The sequence below is a fragment of the Procambarus clarkii genome, chromosome 33, assembly GCF_040958095.1.
Source record: "Procambarus clarkii isolate CNS0578487 chromosome 33, FALCON_Pclarkii_2.0, whole genome shotgun sequence".
Lineage (NCBI taxonomy): Eukaryota > Metazoa > Arthropoda > Malacostraca > Decapoda > Cambaridae > Procambarus > Procambarus clarkii.
This window is the reverse complement of record NC_091182.1, coordinates 1,094,333-1,121,980: the sequence shown is the minus strand read 5'-3', so window position 1 is coordinate 1,121,980 and position 27,648 is coordinate 1,094,333. Positions and strand designations below refer to the sequence as shown.

At 43.7% G+C, this 27,648-nt stretch overlaps 1 protein-coding gene across 1 annotated transcript in view; it reads right to left on the bottom strand.

The window, feature by feature from the left end:
- Positions 1-27,648, bottom strand: part of LOC138370666 (uncharacterized) — a 63,933-nt gene that overhangs the window by 13,790 nt on the left and 22,495 nt on the right. Inside the window, exon 3 of the mRNA XM_069335285.1 lies at positions 27,039-27,566. Within this exon, the coding sequence (XP_069191386.1) occupies positions 27,039-27,566 (528 nt within the window). The remainder of the gene's footprint in view (positions 1-27,038; positions 27,567-27,648) is intronic.

Genomic DNA, 27,648 nt, shown 5'->3' with positions numbered 1-27,648 from the left:
TGGGGGTGGGAGGGAGCTTGCCTTACTTAAGTTAAATGAGGACTTTGACCTTTCCGTGTATGTTAGTAGTTCTTTAGTGTGCAAATCAGATGAGAGAGAGAGAGAGAGAGAGAGAGAGAGAGAGAGAGAGAGAATATACTCGACTCGCCTCTCGGTAACACCTGGTTATACTTATACAAGCCTATTCTCAGAGTACTAACTACCCGAGTGTTACGACCCTCTCGGGACGCAACGGGGTTCTCACTCTGATGTTGTTAGAGTCAGATATAGATATCCGTTCCCAAGCCAGTAGTGGCTATCAAGGGATGAGATCCGTGACGCAAGTAACTTAAAGGGAGTAGGGAAAGAAAGCTAAGAACTTAATATTATAATTTTCACCATCACCGATTAAATATATATAAAATAAAAGAGTGCACAAGGGGGAGGGGTATTAACACTTTACAAGGGGATTAATCCACAATCGATGTCTTCTGCTGAAGACGCTGGTGCCATAACTCTCGGTGCCGAATCCTTGGTGCTCTCTTCGTGGCCTCACAATTAATTCTCCAAAGAAGTTGAGCCTACCCTGGCCACAGGTCAGCCAAAACACGGGTCCACTGGGGGCACCGCCGTGGAGGCCGTCAACCACACGTCCAGCTGGTCTGCTGGCAGGTTCTGAGCCCACAAGGCTGGTACGGTCACTCCACGAACGATCAAAGGGGAATGCCCTTGACAGGAGCCTCGTGTGACACCTCAAATCACTCTCCTGTCTTCAGTACCCCAGTGGATGATCGTCTCGAACCGTCGGTCCCGGGTAAACCCTTTTACTGCCACTCCACTGGCAGGCTAACACACCACAGTGTTCTTCCAGGAGGACGACGTCACAACAGCTGCAGCAAGGTTCAAGGTATGGCTGCCTCGGGTAGACTGACTCGACTCCCATCACAGTAGTCCCAGGTCGACTCTGTAAGCAGACATGTCATCAATAACCGGGACACTAAAACACCTCACTTACGGGCTCGGGCACAAACACCTGACGTATCCAGTCCATAGATGGCGCTGTCGTCGGAGCACCACCTCACCAGAGGTCAGGAGCGGCTGTGTTGTGAGCTGCACAGGACTGGAAACTGGCCCTTGTGGCTGGTTCACCTTGTCCTCACCAGGTGTCGTCGTCCGTTTGGCGGGGGTTTCGGGAGCTGACCCACAGATGGCGTGGTCGTTACTGCTCCGTGCTCGGACGCTGGATCCGGGTTCGTAACACCTCCCCACCAAAAAGAATTTGGTTTGGGGTTCTATAAAAAGAAACACAAACCAAATTAGTACGACGACACAACTCCAAATGGACTTACTTATACTATGAACTGGAGTGATGAGGCTGTCTAGTCCACAGAACTTTTCTACTGAGAAACCCTGGCACAAAGGAAGCTTGAAAATGGCAGGCGATGACCTGCCTGACGTAATCTTCCACACCTCCTCTGCGATGGCAAACAGGGGCATCATCCCACATCTCTCGAGTACGGATTGGTTTCGACACGATCTGGGGTGACTCGACACTTCTCTGCGTCGTGGCACCGATGACGGCTGATCACAGACGGCATTTCTGATACCGATCCGGCGGTCCTTCAGGGAGTCGGGCACCTGGAATACAGGGGTCTGATAATTCAGAGTGACAGCGACAGCGGGTAAAACAGTACTTACAGCATACTCTACTAGGTCCACACCTAGTCCCAACGGGGCTGTTCGTACGTCGCAGACGGCATTCGCTCTGCCACCGTCAGGTTGACCAACGTTCCACATAACGCTGCATTGAGGCTCAGAAGTCACGCGGGGGGTGTCAACCTGTCGGAAACAGTCACTCATATTATCATTTCTCGTACCTCCTGTATCAACCATCACCTTCCAGGTCTCTTCTTCAACTGCAACACTTGCAGTACAAATTTCCAATCCCTGGGACCTCTTCGCGATGTTCAAGGGAGCCATCATCTGTCGGGTCGTCCACCGGTCCTTACTGAGAACACAGAGAACACATACGAGCACAAAACAAAATATCGCTAAGAAACAGTTGGTCAACTGAGGGATAAGCTTCCTGAGCCTGTCATTTCCATAACCGGCTATATCCACTAGCCTGGCTTGGACCGAAGAGGGCACTAGACCTTTTGAACACACCTCACATACCTCTGACGTCTGGGGAATCTCTGGCTGGTTCAATACACGCTGTAACTTGCCATACTGCAAGCACACATCCGCCTTCGCTCCAGACTCGTTGGTATCCGTGGGTGCCTGCACACAAGGCCTCTCTTCTAGCTCAGGCACTTCTGCCATCATAACCTCATGTTTCTTGGCGAGAGAAAAATCAGGAGACACTGCTAGAACGTTCTCAATCTGTAGGCGAGAGGACAAATTAAACATAGTTACATCCGGGTCTGTCTTTACCTGGACATTACCATTGCCTGTAGACACCTCTGACCGTACTGTTCCGGTAGACTCGTCCACAACCTTGGGATGATTGATGCTCCAATCGGTCACCAAGTCGTTGGCTAGTACCACGTCAATCCCAGCCACAGGGAGGGTATCGACTACTGCCAACGCACATGTGCCGCTGAAATAAGGAGAGTCGAGATGTACTGGCACTAAGGGGGCGATATACTGCGTCCTAGGAAACCCAACCAGGACAACCTGTTGTCTCCCGTCTACACTTACTCCCTCGGGTAACGAGCTCTTCACGATCAGGGACTGGGCTGCTCCACTATCTTTGAGCACTACAACTGATCTAACAGTATGATCACTCGTTACATACCCGCTTGAAGTGTGAGGGGAAAACAATCTGGGTTCTTCCTGAGTCGTCGTAGACTGGTTTCCTGCTGGTGATGTTCCACAGCTCATCAACATCACCTCCCTTCGTGCGCTGCCACCTCTTCTGCCTCGGCACCTAGCAGCTACGTGCCCTTTCTGCCCACAAGTCCAGCACACCATATTCCTCCTTGGACTCCGGTGTTTCGGACTACTAGGACTAGTCCTTCGAGGGCTACTTGGGGGCGTCTTCTTAGCGCTTCGTGGGACGGGAGTCTCTTCTTCTTCCTCATGAGGTCTGTCAAACCGGCGCTGGTAATTCCTCGGGACGTACTTAGCAGACGGCCTATGAGTCAGGATATACTCTTCAGCCATGCTGGCTGCTGCACTCAAGGTCTCCACCTGCTGCTCTTCTAAGTATGTCTTGAGGTCTCCAGACAAACAATCCTTGAAGTCCTCGAGCAGAATCAGCTGCTCGAGGTCTTCCTTGGTCTCCACCTTCCGAGAGGCACACCATTCTTGAAAAAGTCGCTCCTTGATCGTGGCGAACTCGGTGAAAGTGTGCTCTGAGGTCTTCTTCAGGTTTCTAAACTTCTGCCTGTACGCCTCAGGTACCAATTGGTACGCCATGAGCACAACTTTCTTCACCTTGTCGTAATCGCCGGAGTCGTCAAGGGATAACGTAGAGTAGGCGATTTGGGCCTTCCCAGTCAAGACTGACTGTATCATGATGGCCCAATTCTCCCTTGGCCACTCCAAAGAGGCAGCGACTTTCTCGAAGGCTGCGAAGAACTTCGAAACTTCTCTCTCGTTGAATTTGGGGACCATTTTGATATTCCTTACCAGATCGAAACCGCTTGCTCCAGTTTGTCTCTGTCCAGCGCCTAATCGTAATATTTCTAGTTCATGTTGTCTCTGTCTTTCTTTTTCTTCTCTTTCTCGTTCCTCTCTTCTTTCTTCTCTTTCTTCTCTCTCTCGTTTCTCTTCTCTTTCTCGTTCTTCTCTTTCTCTTTCTCGTTCTAATTCTAAACGCCTCATCGCCAATTCTTTTTCTTTCATCTCCATTTCTTTATCTTGTCTCTCTCGTTCCATTTCTAACTTCTTCCATTCTATTTCACGATTGATCTCTAGGGCACGCATTTTGACTGTTAGGAAGCTGATATTAAGCTCACCTGCATCACTATCAACGTCGCTGCCCTTATCTTCCTTTTCCGTGGAAGCTATTTCCTCACCTTCCTTTGTACTAGGAGCCCCGCCTTCCTGTTTCCCTTCTGCCTTCAGGTGCCGGTGAACCTTGGACAAGATCTCCACACGGGAATCACTGGCACGGATCTTGATCTCCAGGTAGGCGCTCACTAGTACAAGTTCCGGTTTGCTCAGATACTTTAATCGGGCAAGACAGTCCTCTCTGTTCAGAAAAGCCTGTACATCGTCCAGATCATCGATGGTAGCCTTTTCTGCCATTGTCACAGATGGAACACTTAACGAGCACTTAGCACACCGCTTACACGTTAGCACTTAACGCACCGAGCACTGTTCTACGTCAATATGGCACTTTATCGCACCAAACACTGCACTTGCTAATATTGCACGTAATCACTTCGGGCACCGCACTACCCAATATTGCACTGAATCACAGCGAACTCTTCACTCTACAGTATTGCACTGAATCACTGAGCACCGCACTACTCAATATTACACTTAATCGCAGCGAGCACCGCACTGCACAATATCGCACTTAGTGCGATGCACAATATCGCACTGCACAACTATCGCACTGCACAATATCGCACCTGCTCAGACCCTTAAAAGAGATGGTAATTTCGGAGTATTTAAATACACCAAAGATCACCACCTCCCAAGAGCACTAGAGCAAGTGAGGGGTCATTTAGACGTTAATTTCATCAAGTCCCTGTTAATATGGGAAGACACAGTGTCTATGCTTAAGGCACAACTCTCCTAAACACGAGAGTGAAGTATACAACTTTAGAACACTTTCCCACCAGGAGACTCGAACCCTAGCCAGCACAGAAGCCTTCCAGCAACTGGCATAACAGGTACGCCTTAACCCTCTCCACCACCTGCTCAGACCCTTAAAAGAGATGGTAATTTCGGAGTATTTAAATACACCAAAGATCACCACCTCCCAAGAGCACTAGAGCAAGTGAGGGGTCATTTAGACGTTAATTTCATCAAGTCCCTGTTAATATGGGAAGACACAGTGTCTATGCTTAAGACACAACTCTCCTAAACACGAGAGTGAAGTATACAACTTTAGAACACTTTCCCACCAGGAGACTCGAACCCTAGCCAGCACAGAAGCCTTCCAGCAACTGGCATAACAGGTACGCCTTAACCCTCTCCACCACCTGCTCAGACCCTTAAAAGAGATGGTAATTTCGGAGTATTTAAATACACCAAAGATCACCACCTCCCAAGAGCACTAGAGCAAGTGAGGGGTCATTTAGACGTTAATTTCATCAAGTCCCTGTTAATATGGGAAGACACAGTGTCTATGCTTAAGGCACAACTCTCCTAAACACGAGAGTGAAGTATACAACTTTAGAACACTTTCCCACCAGGAGACTCGAACCCTAGCCAGCACAGAAGCCTTCCAGCAACTGGCATAACAGGTACGCCTTAACCCTCTCCACCACCTGCTCAGACCCTTAAAAGAGATGGTAATTTCGGAGTATTTAAATACACCAAAGATCACCACCTCCCAAGAGCACTAGAGCAAGTGAGGGGTCATTTAGACGTTAATTTCATCAAGTCCCTGTTAATATGGGAAGACACAGTGTCTATGCTTAAGGCACAACTCTCCTAAACACGAGAGTGAAGTATACAACTTTAGAACACTTTCCCACCAGGAGACTCGAACCCTAGCCAGCACAGAAGCCTTCCAGCAACTGGCATAACAGGTACGCCTTAACCCTCTCCACCACCTGCTCAGACCCTTAAAAGAGATGGTAATTTCGGAGTATTTAAATACACCAAAGATCACCACCTCCCAAGAGCACTAGAGCAAGTGAGGGGTCATTTAGACGTTAATTTCATCAAGCCCCTGTTAATATGTGCCTTAAGCATAGACACTGTGTCTTCCCATATTAACAGGGACTTGATGAAATTAACGTCTAAATGACCCCTCACTTGCTCTAGTGCTCTTGGGAGGTGGTGATCTTTGGTGTATTTAAATACTCCGAAATTACCATCTCTTTTAAGGGTCTGAGCAGGTGGTGGAGAGGGTTAAGGCGTACCTGTTATGCCAGTTGCTGGAAGGCTTCTGTGCTGGCTAGGGTTCGAGTCTCCTGGTGGGAAAGTGTTCTAAAGTTGTATACTTCACTCTCGTGTTTAGGAGAGTTGTGCCTTAAGCATAGACACTGTGTCTTCCCATATTAACAGGGACTTGATGAAATTAACGTCTAAATGACCCCTCACTTGCTCTAGTGCTCTTGGGAGGTGGTGATCTTTGGTGTATTTAAATACTCCGAAATTACCATCTCTTTTAAGGGTCTGAGCAGGTGGTGGAGAGGGTTAAGGCGTACCTGTTATGCCAGTTGCTGGAAGGCTTCTGTGCTGGCTAGGGTTCGAGTCTCCTGGTGGGAAAGTGTTCTAAAGTTGTATACTTCACTCTCGTGTTTAGGAGAGTTGTGCCTTAAGCATAGACACTGTGTCTTCCCATATTAACAGGGACTTGATGAAATTAACGTCTAAATGACCCCTCACTTGCTCTAGTGCTCTTGGGAGGTGGTGATCTTTGGTGTATTTAAATACTCCGAAATTACCATCTCTTTTAAGGGTCTGAGCAGGTGGTGGAGAGGGTTAAGGCGTACCTGTTATGCCAGTTGCTGGAAGGCTTCTGTGCTGGCTAGGGTTCGAGTCTCCTGGTGGGAAAGTGTTCTAAAGTTGTATACTTCACTCTCGTGTTTAGGAGAGTTGTGCCTTAAGCATAGACACTGTGTCTTCCCATATTAATAGGGACTTGATGAAATTAACGTCTAAATGACCCCTCACTTGCTCTAGTGCTCTTGGGACGTGGTGATCTTTGGTGTATTTAAATACTCCGAAATTACCATCTCTTTTAAGGGTCTGAGCAGGTGGTGGAGAGGGTTAAGGCGTACCTGTTATGCCAGTTGCTGGAAGGCTTCTGTGCTGGCTAGGGTTCGAGTCTCCTGGTGGGAAAGTGTTCTAAAGTTGTATACTTCACTCTCGTGTTTAGGAGAGTTGTGCCTTAAGCATAGACACTGTGTCTTCCCATATTAACAGGGACTTGATGAAATTAACGTCTAAATGACCCCTCACTTGCTCTAGTGCTCTTGGGAGGTGGTGATCTTTGGTGTATTTAAATACTCCGAAATTACCATCTCTTTTAAGGGTCTGAGCAGGTGGTGGAGAGGGTTAAGGCGTACCTGTTATGCCAGTTGCTGGAAGGCTTCTGTGCTGGCTAGGGTTCGAGTCTCCTGGTGGGAAAGTGTTCTAAAGTTGTATACTTCACTCTTGTGTTTAGGAGAGTTGTGCCTTAAGCATAGACACTGTGTCTTCCCATATTAACAGGGACTTGATGAAATTAACGTCTAAATGACCCCTCACTTGCTCTAGTGCTCTTGGGAGGTGGTGATCTTTGGTGTATTTAAATACTCCGAAATTACCATCTCTTTTAAGGGTCTGAGCAGGTGGTGGAGAGGGTTAAGGCGTACCTGTTATGCCAGTTGCTGGAAGGCTTCTGTGCTGGCTAGGGTTCGAGTCTCCTGGTGGGAAAGTGTTCTAAAGTTGTATACTTCACTCTCGTGTTTAGGAGAGTTGTGCCATATATATATATATATATATATTATATATATATATATATATATATGTCGTACCTTGTAGCCAGAACGCACTTCTCAGCCTACTATGCAAGGCCCGATTTGCCTAATATGCCAAGTTTTCATGAATTAATGTTTTTTTGACAACCTAACCTACCTAACCTAACCTAACTTAACTTTTTCGGCTACCTAACCTAACCTAACCTATAAAGATAGGTTAGGTTAGGTTAGGTAGGGTTGGTTAGGTTCGGTCATATATCTACGTTAATTTTAACTCCATTAAAAAAAATTGGCCTCATACATAATGAAATGGGTAGCTTTATCATTTCATAAGAAAAAAATTAGAGAAAATAAATTAATTCAGGAAAACTTTGCTTATTAGGCAAATCGGGCCTTGAATAGTAGGCCGAGAAGTGCGTTCTGGCTACTAGGTACGACATATATATATATATATATATATATATATATATATATATATATATATATATATATATATATATATATATATATATATATATATATATATATATATATATATATATATATATATAAGTAGAATAGAAAGCGCCACATAGTGCCACCTATGTAGGGAGATCAGATAAGAAATCAGAAGCGGGGAGCCACATAGTGCCACTCCATAATAGGTCACCCAAGGTGTGTGTGGTAGCAGTCGAAAAAACAGTGGAGATAGGTATCTATTATGCGCCACTATGATCATGTTCATTTACAGTAAAGTAGCCGCCTATGAAGGGCAATCAGATAAGAAAATCAGAGGCGGAGTGCCACTTAGAGCCACCCCATATTAGGTCGTCCAAGGTTTGGGGCAGCAACAATCGTAAAAATAGTGAAGATAGGTATCTATTATGTGTCGCTATGTTCATGTTCATGTTCATTTATACAGAAAAGTATGACAGTATATTTAAGTAAAAAAAAATAATTTATTTGTATAATAAACACTCAGGTGAGCGGCAGTTACCCCCCTCTCCCCCCCCTCCCTCTATGGGACAGGTGTAAAAACAGGATCCTCGCAGTAGGGGCGGTCCCCCCCTCACCACCCCTCCTCATACTTGATGACCTTGAGTGTACCGTAAGAGGGACCAGCCTCCCTTAGTTGTTTTTAAGTTGGATATATTTTAAGCCTCTATACTTAAAGAAGGAGAAAAAGAAATAATCCTGATGATTTATAGATTATATTATCAAAGTACATAGGGTTAAACATAGTCGTATTGTAGGTCATCTCCCCCCACATAATATTTATTAACAAGACCTCTCCTTCTCGCCCACAAGTCCGTTGTGGGGTCTTCCTCCCCCTCCTCCTCCTCCTCCTGGGACGAAGATGATGACTCATCATCTCCCAGAGAGTGAATGGGATGTAGTGCGCCTCCCTCAGGTGACTGACTGCTGACGTCATAGGGTTCACTCTCGCTGGTGGGGTGTTGTCCTTCCTCTCCTTGTGGTTCAATGACGTCACCACCTTCACTCTCGGTGGACATTCCTTGGGCTGAGGTGTTGGGGTGGGGCTCGGATGGTATGTCTGGGTGACCATACGCTAGGCTAGTGTATTTATTTAGGTAAAAGCGCTTATCATCAAATGCACTTAAACCCCTCTTAGTATTGAATGTGGTTGCCATCTGCCCCCCTATGTTTCTTATTTGTGAGTAATTAAAAGTATTTACTACACCATTACTGTGAAGGGTCTCTTTAAAGTGGTTATGTGTTAAAGATCTTTGCACAGCTCGGGGAATACCCTTAGCGGTGATGGAATTTTTATTGTCAAGCAAAAGCACACTATACATTTTGGGCTTGAGTGCCACAACTTCAAGGATGTGTTTATCTGACACCTCTGACTTTAACAGCCCTAAAACACCCTTTTTAGAAGGATCATACAAGGGGTGAGTTTCAGGAAAATTACTCGTATCCATCCACAAACTAAGGGGTTCTTTCCCCATCTCATTAAAGACATCTTCAGCTAGTAAGGTGAAAATGAAACTGTCTGTATCACTATACACCAGTTGTACCCTATCTGAATAGTGGTTCTTAAGTACCCTGTACCAAAAATGGTACAAGCTGTATTTTGCTAGCTCAAGAATCTGGAACCCAATGTAATTAGGATGAGTAATTTTAATGAATGGTCTGGAACTGACAGACAATAATTTATTGTCGCCTAAATGCACCATTCGTTTAAAGCGGGGATTCTTCACCTCTCGTAAAAAGGCCCTAGCTGAAGTCACTAGTTTGGTGTCAATGGCATAACGAGCTGGATTCAGTAGCGTTTTACCAAAAACACTGTTCGTCAGTAATTTGAAGAGTGTTTTCCTATCATTACTGCTGGAGGCATTTCTATTGTTAACGTTGGTGTTAACAAATTCTGCCATAAAATCTGACTGGTGGAACTCGTAAATTGCATGTATTGTTTCCACTTCAAGTCCTATCTCAATAAATAGTTGTAAAAGGTGAAGAGATATGAAATAATGTTTTTTGGGGAGATGATCTCCAACCAGTTTGATGTTTTTTGGGGGGAGGTGTGTGATGTTATTTGTTTCCAGAAGTCCCCTACTAAATGGTGAGATATCCTCCATACTTATTCCCCTATGGTGTAAACAAAGGGGCAGATCGTCTGTTAGTCTAGCTATTTCGGGTCTTAAAAGTTTGGTGTCAATTAAGAGCCAGTACCCTTTGTTAGAAGAGAAAGGCTGTTCTGTCATTATCTTCCCCCCGCTAATGAAGGAGTTCATCTCATCAGATGATAGTCTCCTTAGTCCCCCATGGGGCAATTTCCTAGTCATACAACTCCCATAGAGGCTGTTAAAGTCGAGTTAAAGTAAGAATGAAGACCTATCCTCCTGGGGGTTAAAAGATGGGTTGACATAGCGGTTGTTAGCTCTGACATAACTCCTAACTGCAGTTGTAAACCCCCTCGTATGTTTTGTGATAAGAGATTGTGCAACGTCACATCTGCACTTAACTCCAGCGATATTCTGCTACTTTTCAGGAAGCAGTCGTAGGAGTACCCTGGGAGGCTGCAATAGTGTGTCAATTCTAAAGAATATATATCATTTAGAATTGCCCTGTGGTGTGTAAAAATGTCAGCCAGTAATCCTACATCACACCTCAAATAAATGAGGAGGTAGTCTTTTAATGTCCTACACCCTGTAGCCTCCCATACTAATTTAGAATGTCTATATTCGTCCAAAGTTATACCTGATTTGTTTAGGGAGCTGTAGAACATTTCAATAGGAGGGAGTGATGTGTCATTAAAGCAGCTGATTTTTGTGGTATATTCATAAGGGAAAAACTGCTTACCCTTTAAGAGTAGGTGGTGACTCTTTTTGGGCAAACCCTCTATCATTGAGTGAGTGAATGTTAAGGGGCTGGCTGAATCAATGTGGGTCTTTGCTAGGGATGAAAGACTACCTGTAATAAAAGCCAGTGAATCAAGAAATTTAAGCTTCCCTATTTCCACCTTAAGATATTTCGTCCCTTGTCTCATGAGGATATTGCTCTTAATATTTGAATCCATGGTAAACTCCCTCAAAATTAAGCCCATGTCATAAGACATATTATGGGCAATTAGAACTAAACTCTCCAGAGCATTCTTGTGGCGGAGGTTGCAGTAATTACATAGAGCTCCAATATAATTGAGCTTTTCCCTAAGGTGATCATGATGTTGAACCTTGAAATTGGAGGGGGTAAATACCTGCTCACAAAACTGGCAGTGAGTCTGTCTCCTAAAATGGATCATATCCTCAAGAGACATGTCTATTTCATAATGGTGGAGGGTAGATCTGATAATTTCCCATTTGGTGGCAACACGCTGCATGAAATGAGTAACACTGTCCCCCCCAAAATAAGTAAATTTATCAACGACAGTGTGGTTCCTATCAACAATTATATAGCTGTATGCTATAGGTCTATGTATGGCTGTAACAGAACCTAGACAATCCTCAGTGCTTAGGACACACTCGAAATCAAAATAGCCCACATGGGAAGGGGCATAACCTTTCCCCGTATTTTTAAAATGGAGTGTGTCCCCAGGCTGAGGGTAAATAATTTTCTGAGTGATGTCGCAGGAAGATGAGTGATTTGTTAGCTCAGACGAATTTTGATATTCTGAGAGACAGTTTCTACAGAAGACTGTCTTTCGTTTGTGGCTGCGAGTAAAGTTCCGAAGGAACTTATCGAAGTCTTTTATCAAGGTCACATGAGATTCCCCCAATAACAATAAAGGAACTATGATCGAGTACTGTCTGCTACCACGACGACAAAGAGAGACGTGATAGACGCCATCTGTATGTTTGTGTATTGAATACAAAAAAATGGATAGTTTATTTCTATTCTCCAATTTAGAGATATCCTCCCAAGACAGAGGGAAGGATAAATTGTCGTATTTGACCATTTTCCTAACCCTAGAGTGAGACTCTACAAGTCTCCCTATACGTCTCCACTTCCACCCTTGTTGTGACGCCAGAAAAGCAGCAATGCACTGAATAACATGGTAACATGTTTTATGTTACCATGTTATTGCTGGTAACTGGTAACATGTTTTATTGTTACCAGCCGGGTTTGGGTTGAAGACCTCATGCCGTCCCCTTAGAAATGGGGGGTAAGGGACATAATCCCCCAAAACTGACCTTACACTTGCATTACAGATGACGATTTTGAGGAAATCGACATTATATAATATGAAACCACTCCCCTCTGTTTCTGAAAGGAGATCTTCCAGTCGTGTAATCATATAAGCCACCCAGCTATCAATAAGATTACCCACATCCTCAAGAGTTACCAGTCTAGCGGGTGTTGTTATGAAGTGTTCTCTAAAGTCATCATCTTCCGTGAGTCGTTGTTTCAAAAGTGTTACCTTTACCTCGAGGAGGATTTTTAATGATGAAGTAAAATTGCCATGTCCCCCAAGAGAATTCATGTAATTCTCTATTTCAGATATGTAATAGTCCCTAAAGTTGCTTAGGAGTCCTATAGGGTCTGTGGCGAAGGCTGAGGGGATGGAATATTCCAGCCTAGTAAAGAGATTCCCCAGAGCCCCCACCCTATTAATTAAGTGTGGAGTGTCTATAGCATCCTCCTCATCTGGGGAATTTTCATCACTATTTAGGGCATTAAGTCTATTGATGACAGGGGGTCTAAGACCACTAGGGCCCGGCTGAGAGATGTCACCCCTATCACCATCATCACCATCATCATCATCACTCATCGCTTCCTCTCCCCCCTCCCCTCCACCTAAGGGGTTATTGTCACGCTGTGCTTTGTCATGTTCCTCCCCTACCTGCCTCTGAATCGCTCCTGGAAAGGAATAATAATAAATAATAATAATAATAATAATAATAATAATAATAATAATAAAAAGGCAACACCCTCTCACTAATCCCCATGACATAAGTTCTCAAAAAGATTCTTAAGAGAAATAAAGGTGGAGGGTTTATTCACTCACCACGGGGGCATGTTTGTAGATGTTCAGAGGTCAAGTCCTCACACACAGAGGTCCCACAATTATCACAAGGGGAAGTGTGGTGAGGTCTCAAGGATGTATTTCCACACAAAAAGCACAAGAAGCTATCCTCTCTGGAAGGGAGGGTGGGCTGGCGACGTTTACCTAATGAAGGAAATAGTGTATAATTTATATACACTCTCTCTCCCACACTCATGGAGAAGGGGAAAACCCTTCTTAATATTTTTTTTATTTGAAATAAGTGAATAAATAAATATATAAAATACGGTCATACCTCCAGCACAGGTTCTCCTGTGTTCACCACTAGACTGTACACATACAGTTTCTCCGCAGAAGAAACATGTGTAACACCTATGAACGAAGAGATGTGATGACCCCCATCCACAAATTCTACAAATATCACCAACTCGAGACATAACGATCACGCTTACCTAAAATAAATAAATAAATAAATAAATAAATATATATATATATATATATATATATATATATATATCCCCCCAGCACTCAAATCACTCCACTTCTCATTCCTGCCCCTACTTATCTATATAAATATATATATATATATATATATATATATATATATATATATATATATATATATATATATATATATATATAACCCTTATATGAAATAGATACTAATTTACTTACATCTCGGGCTAGACGGGGAGGAGAGTGGATGGTTTGGTCACAATTCAATAATACATGATGTGGGGGAGGTGTAGCGTCCTTTTATTGACTCGGAAACGTGGGGGGCAACGTTGCCACATACAACACCTCTCAGTCCTTTTGTAAGAGAAGGGTTAGGCCTGCTGTAGAAAACTTTTTTTTTTCTCTCTCTCTCTCGTCTGGAGGTCATCACTAGGGGACTTCTACTTCAAAAAAACATCAGGAGGACTGGCTATGTCCTGAGGGGGACACATCCCTTGATGGGTGAATACACTCACACTCACACACACACACACTCTCACACACACACTCTCACACACTCTCACACACACACACACACACACACACACACACACACACACTCAATATATATATATATATATATATATATATATATATATATATATATATATGAATATATAAGCGACCACTCCATAGGTAATTGAACCATTTATGGGGAAAATATGGAGGAGTGTGCGTCTGTCACAGACGAGCAACTTAATATTTTCCACCACCCAGCAAGAATATTTGTAGCTGGATTCAGTAATTCTGGGAAAACGACCCTAGTGGGGAATTTATGTGTTAAATACCACGGAAAATTCTCAAAAATTTTAGTGTCATCTGCAAATAATACAGAACAACCTCTTTCAAACATTCCCTCTCTGCGAAACAAGGTTACTGTCTCCCAGGATCTGATTAACCCACTAGAGTATAAAGATCCTTTTTCAAATGAGTCAGTTTTGTATATAATTGATGACTTATACCTGGAAGCCATACAGAGTCCAATTATAGCCAATATCTTCACAAGAGGGAGACACGGTAATATTTCCGTAATTCTAATTAGTCAAAATTTGTTTCCCCAGGGGAAATACGCCAGGACAATAACTCTGAATTGTAGTCATTATATATTAATGAAGCAGAGAGACATAAGCCAACTTGAAATTTTAAGTGGACAGTTATATGGGCGAAAAACAACTAGTAGTTTCGTTGAAATATACCGTCGGGCAATATCCCAGAACAAGTATGGTTACTTATTGGTCGATCTGACGGTTCCTGAGGCATTACAACTACGAACGAGCATCACCAACGAAGACCACTGTGAAATTGTGTATCAAATGTAATCATCAACGACAACAACAAAAAAAATGTCTCTAACGACACAGAAACGAACAATTCTCACCAGTATCTATAATGACATTTCTAGCCCAGGTGGTTTCACAGGGTCAATTCAAAAATTGTATAAGGCTGCCAGACTTAAAGACCCCAACATTAGTGTTGCAGATGTGAAGGAATTTCTCCATGGGGAGCGATCTTACACATTACATAGAGGAAATTTAGTTAGGTTCCCCCGACGGAAAATATTAGCCCCTAAACCTCGTACCATAATTGCCTGTGACCTAGGGGACTTTTGTAGTTTACAAAAATACAATAATGGTGTTAAATATATTTTAATTTGTGTCGATGTTTATTCCCGCCTAATGCAGACTCAAACTTTAAAAACAAAAAATTCGAGTGAAGTGTTAGTCGCTCTGAAGAAGATATTAGAGGAAACGCCTCAGTTTCTCGGTGTAAGGCGGATATTCACTGACCGAGGTAGAGAATTTTACAACAAGTCAGTTCAAAATTATTTTAATAAGAAAAATATTAAATTATATAGTGTATTTTCGGAAATGAAATCTAGCATAGTGGAGCGAGCCATCAGAACTTTAAAACATAAACTGTATCATTATATGACTCAAGCTAATTCATTAAAATACACCCACATCCTCCCTAAAGTTGTGGACGTGTACAACCACACTTTCCACAGGATGCTAAAAAATACTCCTCATGCCATTCATAACTTGCAAAATATTGAAGATATACGAAGACAGTTTAAGGTCATGTATTTAAACAATGACTCCTCCATAACTGCCATCAGTCCACGGCTGCACCTTGGACAGCATGTGCGATTGGCAAAGCGCAGGAATATATTTCACAAAGGCTTTTGGCACCAAAATACAGAAGAAATATTTGTAGTGTCACATATTGACAGAACACATCCAATCCCGACATATAAAATCAAAGATTTAAACAACGAGACGATCAGTGGCATGTTTTATGAGCAGGAATTGATTGCAACATCCCTTCCAGACTATTTTCCTGTAACGGTATTACAGTCTAGGAAAACATCGAAAGGACACAGAGAATATTTCGTCAAGTGGAGAGGGTACCCAGATTCTGCCAATAGCTGGATTAAAGCTCAAGACATCGTCAAATTTAACAAAAAATGACAGTTCAAGAGGACTCTCTCGTAGAGAAACATCATCAGTTGTTATTTTTATTAAACAATTTATCACCCAAGAAGCGGAATAAACTAATCAAGGCTTTAAAACGGCAGGAAATTGAATCAATTTGTGAAATTTTTGCCAATTTTCTGAAACGAAACATCCCAGTTCAACCTCAGATAATTAATGGCTTACAGAGATATCAGAACGACATACGATCTGTAGCGCGTAAGAAAACTCCCTTATACAAAAAGAAGCTCATACTGACCTCCAGACGTGGTGGGGCGATATTAGCAGCTCTGCTACCTTTGGCTGTATCGTTAATTTCCTCCCTAATAAGGTAATTGCGTAAATAAGTAACGAGAGAATAAAATGGTGAAAGAATATTGCCTGGTACCACGATTCATAGCTGAAAAATATTTATTTAATAAAAACAAGAACTCACCATCACCTCCTAATGCTGTGGGTCTGCCCTCCCCCGGTGGTGATGGTAGTGAAAGTATGTCCTTCTCTTTAAAAAACGAATCCACCCCAAGTAATAATATTGGGGGAGCTCGTAACCTACCCACCTGCGACTCTGGTAGGGGTGATGGGGGGGGTGGGGGAAGAGGACACTCCTTCCTCCCACCTGACAACAACGGGCTGTGGGCGGTGTTGCCGTAGTAGCACCTCCAGACGGGCGGGGCTGGTCACACACCCTTTAAATGACATTGGGGCCCCCGGCGACCGTCGCCCGCCGCCACCCTTAAAAAGAAAAAAAAAAACGCGGGCTGCCCGGCGCGACCATCGCCTTTTAAAAAAAAAAATAAATAAAAAAAGGGGACATTCCATCCTCCCGCCCGAAGTGCAAGTAATTGTTGCTGGCCACACTCCACATAAAGCCACCATCACACCCCAAAATCCAAGTCTGGACAACTTAATAAATGTGAATTTTAAAATTGAGGAAATTCCTCATGTCAAAGCATTATTGAACATGTTTGGACAAAACAGCCAACAGGTGATGTGGGATAGTCGCGGAAATTTATTAAAGCCTGTACAAAATTTAAATATTTTAGATATAATTAAAACTCTAGCCTTCACAAAGGGGCAATTTAGGGCAAGTGACAAGGAAGATGTAAGGGTTTTACTGAGGGTGGCTGGCATAGACCCAACCCTCATACGTAATTATCGCGCTAGATCTCAGTTAAAAGGGGGGAGGGGTATCCATAGGAGACCCCATTGGGAGCCGTATTGAAGACCTATATGAAGACCATCTTAAAGACCACCATATTCAGTTGCATATCCACCATGGAGCAAGCTTCTAGACCCACTCCTCCCCCAGCTACACCCCCAGAAGACAAATCTCCCTTATTAAAGAAGTTGGTTGCTACTCAGCGGTACTACAAGTATGTCGAACACAAATGTAGATTGATATATGCATTGTGGGATTGTTATGACCGTCTTGTGTTGAGTGCCCCTCCAGAACGGTTTTTTAAATCATTTGGAGAGACGGTGAAACGTTATGAAGAATATTCATCCCAGGAAATCCAGACGGAGATATGGCAAATGGAAAAATTATCCTTCCAACATCGAGACCAGATTACAGCCTTCGAGACTGGACGGAGTGTGTATGGACTTTTAAGGTAGGGAAGGCAGCCTCTACGCCACACCCCATACATCCCTCCCCCCTCCAGGTGGGGGACACAGGTGTATTTAAAGGCCTCCACCGTCACCCTCGGTCACCATAGTTGACGACGACTCTACCCCGTTCCTCTCAACCGCCCCTCCGCCATGGCTTTATCGTCCATTAAGTCAATAGACAGCGACATCACCGACACCCACGCCTTTGGGGTTGGTGATGTCATCGTGTATGACCTCCCGGCTGCTGTTGTGCGCCCCTATGGACTGGCAAGTGTAATTTGGAAATGTTACAACTATGCCCGTGTGGAACGTGAAGGACTGACTCGTGTCAACAGGGCCACAATACGTTACCGGTCTACCCCGGGTGACATCGAGGTGAAGATAGCTCCCCTACCCTCCGACGGTCAAGACATTGTCGAAGAGCCAGTCTTGTTCTTCCGCCCCACCATCGTGGCGCTAATTTCCGCTTTCGGTGCAGGAGCACCCTTCGAGTCCAACCCTATAGCTCAGGAGCAAGTGCAGTCTTCCTCCGACATCCACTACATCACCAATGTCACCCTGGATACTGCCAAGAATAGGCTGTTTTGGCTGAAAACAGCCCTAACAAAGGTTGGCAATCTCATGGTAAGAACTCCAACCATGTTTCGGCTGGTGGTGCCCCATGGGCTGGGGGCCTCCCGTGATGGCATGGACAACTGGCACAAGGACGTCGGGCCCATGCTCATTTCGCTCAACGCTGAGCTGGCCAAGCATAACAAGGAGTTGGTAATCCTCAAACGTCCCTCTACCGTCACCCCATCGATGGTACCCCTCCCGAATGATGATCCCAGGGGAGAGGGTGATAGTAAAACTATCACCCTAGATGCAGTGGTGGGGGAGGGTGCCACCACCCCAGGAAGCTCTTCTCGTTCTACACCACCAGCACCACCAGCCACCCCCAGGAAGAAGAGACACCTACAAGAGTACTCATCCACCTCCAGCGCTGCTCCACCCCCACCCACAACATCTGGCACGGCCAAACGACGGATCGAAACCACTATTGACTTCGACCCCCTCTCAAATCATCGTATTGACACCATCCTCGATGGAGAGTCGCAGGAAATATTCCTGTTATCCTCATCACCGAAAAAACAACGAAAGCTGTAACCATCAACGCTCAAAGAAGACGTGCCAGCACCACCACAGTCAGTAACAGCAGCAGCAGCAGCAACAGCAGTACCTCCATCTACAACAGCTTCGGTGGTGGTAGCAGTAGCAGGTCCACCGACGATGGTGACAGTGTTGTCAGCGGTAGTGGTAGCGGCAACGGTACCACCAACTACAGCAGTTCCGGCGGTGACAGCGGCAGCAACAGTACCATCATCGCCGGCAGCGGTAACGGTAGCGCCAGCAGTACCACCAACTACAACGGTTCCAGCGGTGGTAGCAGCAGCAGCAGCAGCAGCAGCAGCAGCAGCAGTGCCGTCAGCGGTGGCAGCGGCGTCAGTGGTACCAACAGCTCCCCCAGCAGCAGCGGCAGCGGCAGCAGCGGACGACAGCAGTACCAACAGCTGCTGCTCTTTATATGTAATTTGTTATGGGGGAACAAAATGTAGTCCCCCCCCCCCCCTGTTGTAGTTCTTTTAAAAGTAATATTTCCTTAGTAGATTAATAAAATAAAATATAAGTAATGATGTTTTATTCCCACCCCAGTCAGTACATAACTTAACAATGGACGAGGAACACTACATATACCTCACTAGCCTCGACCAAGAAGATATATACAACAACACAAGTTCAGCATTTACAAACACCATCCCCACTCTACATTTAAACCCTTCCATTAAACATGAAGTGGCCTTAGTCAACATACTCCTACCCAGACGAATTAACGCTATCATCAAGGATGAGGGGGAGTCTGGTATAGACGTCTATGCTACTTTTAAGCGAGGAACTCTTTCTAAAAGCCCAGAACATCTCATCTACACCTACACCCCCAAAACCAACATATTATCCAGAAACATCACATTCATCACGAGTGAGCTTAGCCGACAAATAATCACCGACATGAAGCTTAGCTTCCGAGGTGATTTCAAAATATACTTCTCAGAAAGAGAACCAATCCTCACCTATGATCAATCCTTAGAGCGCGTGTTACTATCCTCTACACTTAACAATGAAGGCACTGGTTCCTTATATTCTCTTAGTCTTCAATTTAAACACAGAATAGCTAATGTACTTGGTTTTGACAGCAGTCGCAAATACACCATTTATCAGGCAAAATCAGATGACATTACAGCAGCCTCAAAGATCGTGGCCTCATTCCCCCCAGACAATGACGGAGGTTGTGACTATTTACTCATTTATAGTGACGTCATCGAGCCGGATCGTTACGGGGGACAAATTGTAAATATCTTAGATGCAATCAATTATCATGACTCTTATTCTAGAGGGGCTCATCCCCTAGTGTACAAGACATTAAATACTAACACGTTGGAGAAGGTGAGCATTAAGATAACAGATCAGTTTGGGCGAAAGGTTAGTTTTGAAGATGGGAGGTCGGTTACGGTAGTCTTACACCTCCGCCCTAAGGTATAACAATATAATCTATATAAATATAAATATATGTATATATATATATATATATATATATATATATATATATATATATATATATATATATATATATAGAAGTGTTTACCCACATCATCGGTTATTATAAGCAGAGGAGTCGGGATGCGAGTACCTTTCCACACACCCTCCCAGAAGGAGTATGGGGAGATCTTCTCCCCCCTCTCTGGGAGATACGGGGTGAGGGGGGGAGCGATGAATGACATACGCACATTCCAAGCGCCTTATCTCAGATCTGGTGGTGGTTTTTTTGGGACCTTAGCCGGCTTGGCTCGACGAGCCATACCATTTTTCATGAAAACTGTAACGCCGACTGCTATCGATTTTGGGAAAAATGTTCTTGGTGATTTAACCAGTGGTAGACGGGATGTAAAGAGCGCTCTGAGAACTCACGGTATTGATGCTCTTAAGACTGTGGGGAAGAAATTGGTAGCAGGCGGGAAAATTAAAAGACTCTCTAGGAGAAGAAAAAATAAAAATAATAAATGTAAACGAGCCCTTGGGTATAAAAATGATGTATTTTCACTACAGTAAGCAGTCATACTTCACCTTTCGGAGGAGATCATGGCGGAGGCTAGTGGAGCTGGGTTGAAAATCCCTGTAGAATATTATACTTCCAGTATTATTGACCAATTTCCTAGAAGTAACAGAATACGTAATGTGGAGAGTTCAATTGCCTCCACACAGCAAATAGACATTCTACCTGTTAACCTCCCTATTAATCAACGTTTGCGGGATAATTACTTAGAATTCCGCATCCCCGGAACCCAGGGCGCCTTCTTAGATCTAGCTAATATTGTTATAGATTTTAAGGTATCTTTAACGAAAGATGACGATACCACAAAATTGGAAGAGGATGACCATGTGGAATTTGTTAATGGGTTGTCAAATACCATGTTTAAAGGTGTTCAGGTGTTTTTAGGAGAGCAGGTAGTTGAAACAAATTCTAATTTTAATTATTGGTCGTTTATTAAATTAATTACCTCCATGCCTCCATCAAAAATGTCTTCCTTGGGGAGGATTGGAGCCTTTCGTAGGGACTGGAGTGATGATGGTGTAATCCCTAACGAATTTACTAATACATTTTTTACTGGGGCAACCGCCAAGGATAAAAAATTTATGACCGATTTAAAAGGTAAAGGATTGTCAATGTGTTTTCCCCTACTATTGGACGTAACAACCCTAGACCAATACATATTAGATAATATAGATGTGCGCCTAAGATTGGAGCTCTCCCCACATGCTTGGGTGCTAAATACAAGTGTGGACGATGGCTCTAAGTATCGGCTGCATATGGATTATGCTAAGTTGTGGGTAACACGAGTGTTCCCATACCCAAGTGCTTACCTAGCCTTAAACAGCTCACTGTTAGCATCCCCCGACCCCATAAGCTATACTTTCAATAAAACCATTTCTAAAACATATGTCCTAGCAGGGAATCAAACTAGTCTCTTAATTGATCAGCCTTGGGCGCAAGTAATTCCTCACAGGATATTCATGGTAATTGTGCCAATGAATTATTTCGCTGGCCTTCACCAAGGTAATGGATTATATTTTGAAAATGCAAAACTGAAAAATATCGCCATGTATTTGAACAATAATGCAATTTACCGAATTGGTGGTGATTTCGACAATCATTATGCCCGCCTTTATTACGAAACTTTGAAGACATTAGGCTTAGAGCGTGATTCACTTCTAGCCTATGACACTTTTAATAAGGGAAGATCGATATTCGCCTTTGACTTAACCACCATTCAAACAAAGGATTCCCTCCCTGTGGAGAAATCTGGCAACTTGCGTATGGAGCTTGAGTTTGGCGGTGGTGTTACATATAACAGGCTGGTTTTACTGTTTGGGGAAACGACCGGGGTACTATCCATCGACGGACAGAGAACTGTTCTGTGTGACGTGCGAGCTTAAAAACATAATGAATTGTAATGATATAAATATTAATTTAAAAAATAATCTAGGGGATCGAGCACTCTACCTAGGTTGTTATAATGCTGATGAAATAGAACATTTAAATATCTCATCAAGAAAACCTATTGTTCTCATAACTAATATTTTACCATCACATAGCAGATTAACTATGGGACATTGGGTAGCTATTTATGTTGATAAAGTTAAACATCGAATGTTTTTTTTCGATAGTTATGCAATGTCGGCGGTTACTTATGGACATTATTTTCAAGGATTTATTAAAACTAACACAATAACAAAGGTGTTTGGAATGTGCTACAGACTCCAGAGTGATTTTACCCTTGCTTGTGGACTGTATTGCGTAATGTTCGTCCATAGGGTGAGTCACCTGGGGTTGCCTTCAACAGTACATTACTTACATAATGTATTTTCAAGCGTTAGTTTAAAATTAAATGATAAACGAGCCCTCGCTTATGCGAGACGATATTTTCCTATGAAACATCACTGTGTTAGGACATTTTGTAGAGGAGTAAGGGTTGGTTCTTATAGGTGGTGTAGAGAATATTTTTGTTAGCTAGGCAACCCACCTAACAGGGGGATTACCCCACATATAAAACACCTCTCACCCCACAACCTCCCTAGAAGACCCCCATCCCCCTTATCCTACAAATGGAAGGCGTCTCCCCAGAAACACACGCAGGGAAGATTGAAGTCCTTGAAGGGCCTGGTTAGTATTACCCTCACTTTCTGGTAAAGATTTATTTTTTTTCCCACAATAGAAAGTTTGCTCAACCTCTATTTTACCTCTTCTTTTTTTTCAGTGCAATTCTTAGGACCTGTCCACATTTGTAGAGTAGTAATTCTACGAGGAAGGTCTGCCCCAAACAAGATGCTGTTACGTACCCTAATTGATGATGCCTGCTGTAGAGGACACAAGGTCGCTCCTGCAGGGGGAGAGGTATGTACTAACTGTTCTTAGAGGAAATAGAATATTTTTCAAATAAAAGATATAGTCCTATAAATTATTTTCCCCATCTCTTTCCAGAACACTTCAGATGAGAGTCAGAAGGAAAGTCGTCCAAAAGGCAACCAGCCAACTCACCCCACTCCCCCAAGAGAGGGGGGAGGGGGTCAAGACCTCCCCCCACTCACCACGGATGGGGAGACGTCAGAATTCTACTCAGATGAGGAAGGGGAGGTGGAGGGGGGAGAGGGATAGGGGCCATAATTAACTTCTTATACATCATTTGTGATTTTTACCTAATAAAACATTAATAAATTCTTTGATTTTTTTAACCCCTGGAGGAGATTTATAATTTAATACCCCTATATAAGACCCACTCAACCTCCGCTGGGTGTGGAACTCTGTTACGGTAAAGTCAAGGCCATTAGGTGCGAGGAAGGGTACGGGCGACCACCCTCACCGGGGGGAACCTGTTTTACACCTGCCCCATAGAGGAATGTGGGGGTGTAACTGGCACTCACCCACGAGTGTTTATTATACAAATAAATTCATTTTTACTTAAATATATTGTCATACTTTACTGTATAAATGAACATGATCATAGTGGCACATAATAGATACCTATCTCCACTGTTTTTTCGACTGCTACCACACACACCTTGGGTGACCTATTATGGAGTGGCACTATGTGGCTCCCCGCTTCTGATTTCTTATCTGATCTCCCTACATAGGTGGCACTATGTGGCGCTTTCTATTCTACTTATATATATATATATATATATATATATATATATATATATATAACGGCAGATATCTGTGAGAAACCGAATACATTTTTCTCGTTATCAATGAATCTCTGATTGAGAATGGTATTGAAAAACTAGAGCAAACTCTTTGATGTTCACATTCCTCTATATTCTCCCCCCTCCCCCCCCCCCCTCTTCCCCATTCCCTTTGGATTTATCTTTATTGAGTTTTCTCTTTGTTGTGTCACCCTCTGTTTGTCAGCACTCTGCGTGTCAGCACTGAGTGGCAGCACTCTTGAGTGTATCAGACACGTGCCACTCAGGACAACCACGGTGTTAATCTCACACTCAGGAAACTTATCCCACCTGTTTGGGTAAACTCACCTTAACATCTTCCATACCTCTCGTTTCTACGGGCTCACCATAGGCTGTGCTACTTGGAACTTTTTGTTCCAAGTAGCAAATCTTAAACAACAACAACAACAACCTCCCGTTTTCTTTCCAGGAATGTTGACCAAAAGGTTCTAAATACGACCCAAACACAGGAGAGAGGGTAATGACCCATAAACAAGGCCGGATGAGTGACCAGTTTACGAGAATATTATCCCGTATCCGGCCGTTAATGCCGGTCTTAATGACCTTCTCGGTTATATTTCCGATTGCTGAAGTGATTTGTTGAGTCACAAACAGCTTGGAAGGGAAATCACCGGTTGATTGAAAGTTGTTGATCAAATTTGCAATATATTTTTGCAACTGTTTCGTCAGGTTTTCAGCAGGATATTGCTGAAAAATTATATATTGCTATATAATATATTGATATATATATTTTCGTTGCTGTTAATTATTCTTAGTAGTTTATAGCTTCTATCTGCTCTTGTAACTAGTTTAATCATTAAGTTCGGAATATGTTTCATTTATTGTTTAATGAAGAGATTAATATTGTTAAGGTTAACGTGCTCTAATCAGTGGCTTTTCAATTTTATGTTAGTGATTGGTTAGCTTAACTGCTCATTCAATCATTGTATAATTACCAAATTAATTGTTTCATATTATGAATAAATTATAAAAAAAAATTTTTTGGTCAATTTGAGGCAATCTTTCTATTCCTTAGTTTGTCTAAATATAAGAGGAAATGCAAAAGAGCTACAGATGAAGAGAGAGAGAGAGAGAGAGAGAGAGAGAGAGAGAGAGAGAGAGAGAGAGAGAGAGAGAGAGAGAGAGAGAGAGAGAGAGAGAGAGAGAGAGAGAGAGAGAGAGAGAGAGAGAGAGAGAGAGAGAAATAATGAATAACTCTAATTATGCATCAAGAACGACATACAACAATACAAAGTACCGAGAAGTCCTTAACGAGCCAATTACCAAGTGAACTAGTCCTTTACCTTAGACACAAGATTAACGACCACCTCACAACGATGACAGACAATTTCCCAGCGGGATCCGAACAGCTATAACGAGATCCCCTATCCAGGAAAACCCCGTGTATAAAGCCATGTTGATGCAATTCACGTATGTGAGACCCACCTGTGCTGCACCAGGTGTTTATGGGGGGATGATGATAAAGGCGGCAAGAGAGGGGGATGTGATAATGGAGTAGTTGAGAGAGATGAAGAGACGGGTGCGCCACCTGGAGTAGAAGGTCTTGATTAAAGAGGAAGACGCCGTCAGGTCGATACAAGGTAGAATTGGAGTTAATTACCAGTCGTATTGTGCCTCATTTGTCTCATCGAAGGATGGGAAAGGTTTTAGGGGGGGGAGGGAGACGGGCGATGCTGTTTTCCCATTTCTGTTATCAACCCCCCCGTCTCTCTCTCTCTCTCTCTCTCTCTCTCTCTCTCTCTCTCTCTCTCTCTCTCTCTCTCTCTCTCTCTCTCTCTCTCTCTCTCTCTCTCTCTCTCTCTCTTCTCTCTCTCTCTCTCTCTCTCTCTCTCTCTCTCTCTCTCTCTCTCTCTCCCTATTCATCTCTCTTCCTCTCTCTATCTCCCTTTCTCAATCGCTCTCTTTCACGTAATGCTTTCGTCTTTCCCCTTGTCCCCCTTCCACCTCTCCCTTGCCCCTTCCACCCCTCCCATCCCCAAGGCTCCCAAGAACCAAGGGCGTCAATATGATGGCACGACTCTTTGGCACAATTTATATCCTTGGTAAGTACTCCAAGGAGCTGCGTCTACAGCCAAAGGGAGGGGGTTGTGGGGTGGGGGGAAGGGCGTTGGCTGGTCTGGGAGCATGCAGCTGAAGTCTTCTCCTCTTAAGGAGGAGGAGGAAGAGAGGTAAGGGGAAAAAGCGAATGTTTCCTAAATATATGTGACTTGAGATGTCTGTTTATATCAAGTCCTGTTGGTCTTCAGTCTTAATACAAGCTATGCTCCGCCTTGCTGTATTGTGTGTATGTATGCTCCGCCTTGCTGTATTGTGTGTATGTATGCTCCGCCTTGCTGTATTGTGTGTATGTATGCTCCGCCTTGCTGTAGTGTGTATGTATGCTCCGCCTTGCTGTATTGTGTGTATGTATGCTCCGCCTTGCTGTAGTGTGTATGTATGCTCCGCCTTGCTGTAGTGTGCATGTATGCTCCGCCTTGCTGTAGTGTGTATGTATGCTCCGCCTTGCTGTAGTGTGTATGTATGCTCCGCCTTGCTGTAGTGTGTATGTATGCTCCGCCTTGCTGTAGTGTGTATGTATGCTCCGCCTTGCTGTAGTGTGTATGTATGCTCCGCCTTGCTGTAGTGTGTATGTATGCTCCGCCTACTGTATTGTGTGTGCGTATGCTCCGCTTGTTGCAGTGCATGTTGAACAGTCATTCGGTGAACATTGAACAGTCGTCCAGTGGGGGGATTTAACTGCGTCACATAATTGGTCAAAAAATTTTCAGTGACAGGTTAATTGTGATTATTTATTCACTATCAACATTGAGGTGGCGTGCAATGGTACCGGGTGCAAAGGTGCGTTTATTGTCTCATTATCACCTGTGCAAGGTAGGGTCCGGTCGGTAATTATTGGTAAAATACCAGGTTTAAAAAATATGTATTTAATGATATTTGCTTTTCAGGCCATTGGTACGAGGTGTATCATGTACCCGCGTTGTACCGTACTTGGTGTACCTTGTTGTACCGTACTTGGTGTACCTTGTAGCGTACTTGGTGTACCTTGTTGTACCGTACTTGGTGTACCTTGTAGCGTACTTGGTGTACCTTGTTGTACCGTACTTGGTGTACCTTGTAGCGTAACTTGGTGTACCTTGTAGCGTACTTGGTGTACCTTGTAGCGTACTTGGTGTACCTTGTAGCGTACTTGGTGTACCTTGTAGCGTACTTGGTGTACCTTGTAGCGTACTTGGTGTACCTTGTACCGTACTTGGCGTACCTTGTACCGTACTTGGCGAACCTTGTACCGTACTTGGTGTACCTTGTAGCGTACTTGGTGTACCTTGTAGCGTACTTGGCGTACCTTGTACCGTACTTGGCGTACCTTGTACCGTACATGGCGTACCTTGTAGCGTACTTGACGTACCTTGTAGCGTACTTGGCGTACCTTGTACCGTACTTGGCGTACCTTGTACCGTACTTGGCGTACCTTGTACCGTACTTGGCGTACCTTGTACCGTAATTGGCGTACCTTATACCGTACTTGTCGTACCTTGTACCGTGCTTGGCGTACCTTGTACCGTACTTGGCGTACCTTGTACCGTACTTGGCGTACGTTGTACCGTACTTGGTGTACCTTGTTGTACCGTACCTGTGTACCTTGTTGTACCGTACCTGTGTATCATTGTACTACTCCTAATGTATCCAGCTGTACCGTAGTTTGGCCCTTTACTGTACCGCC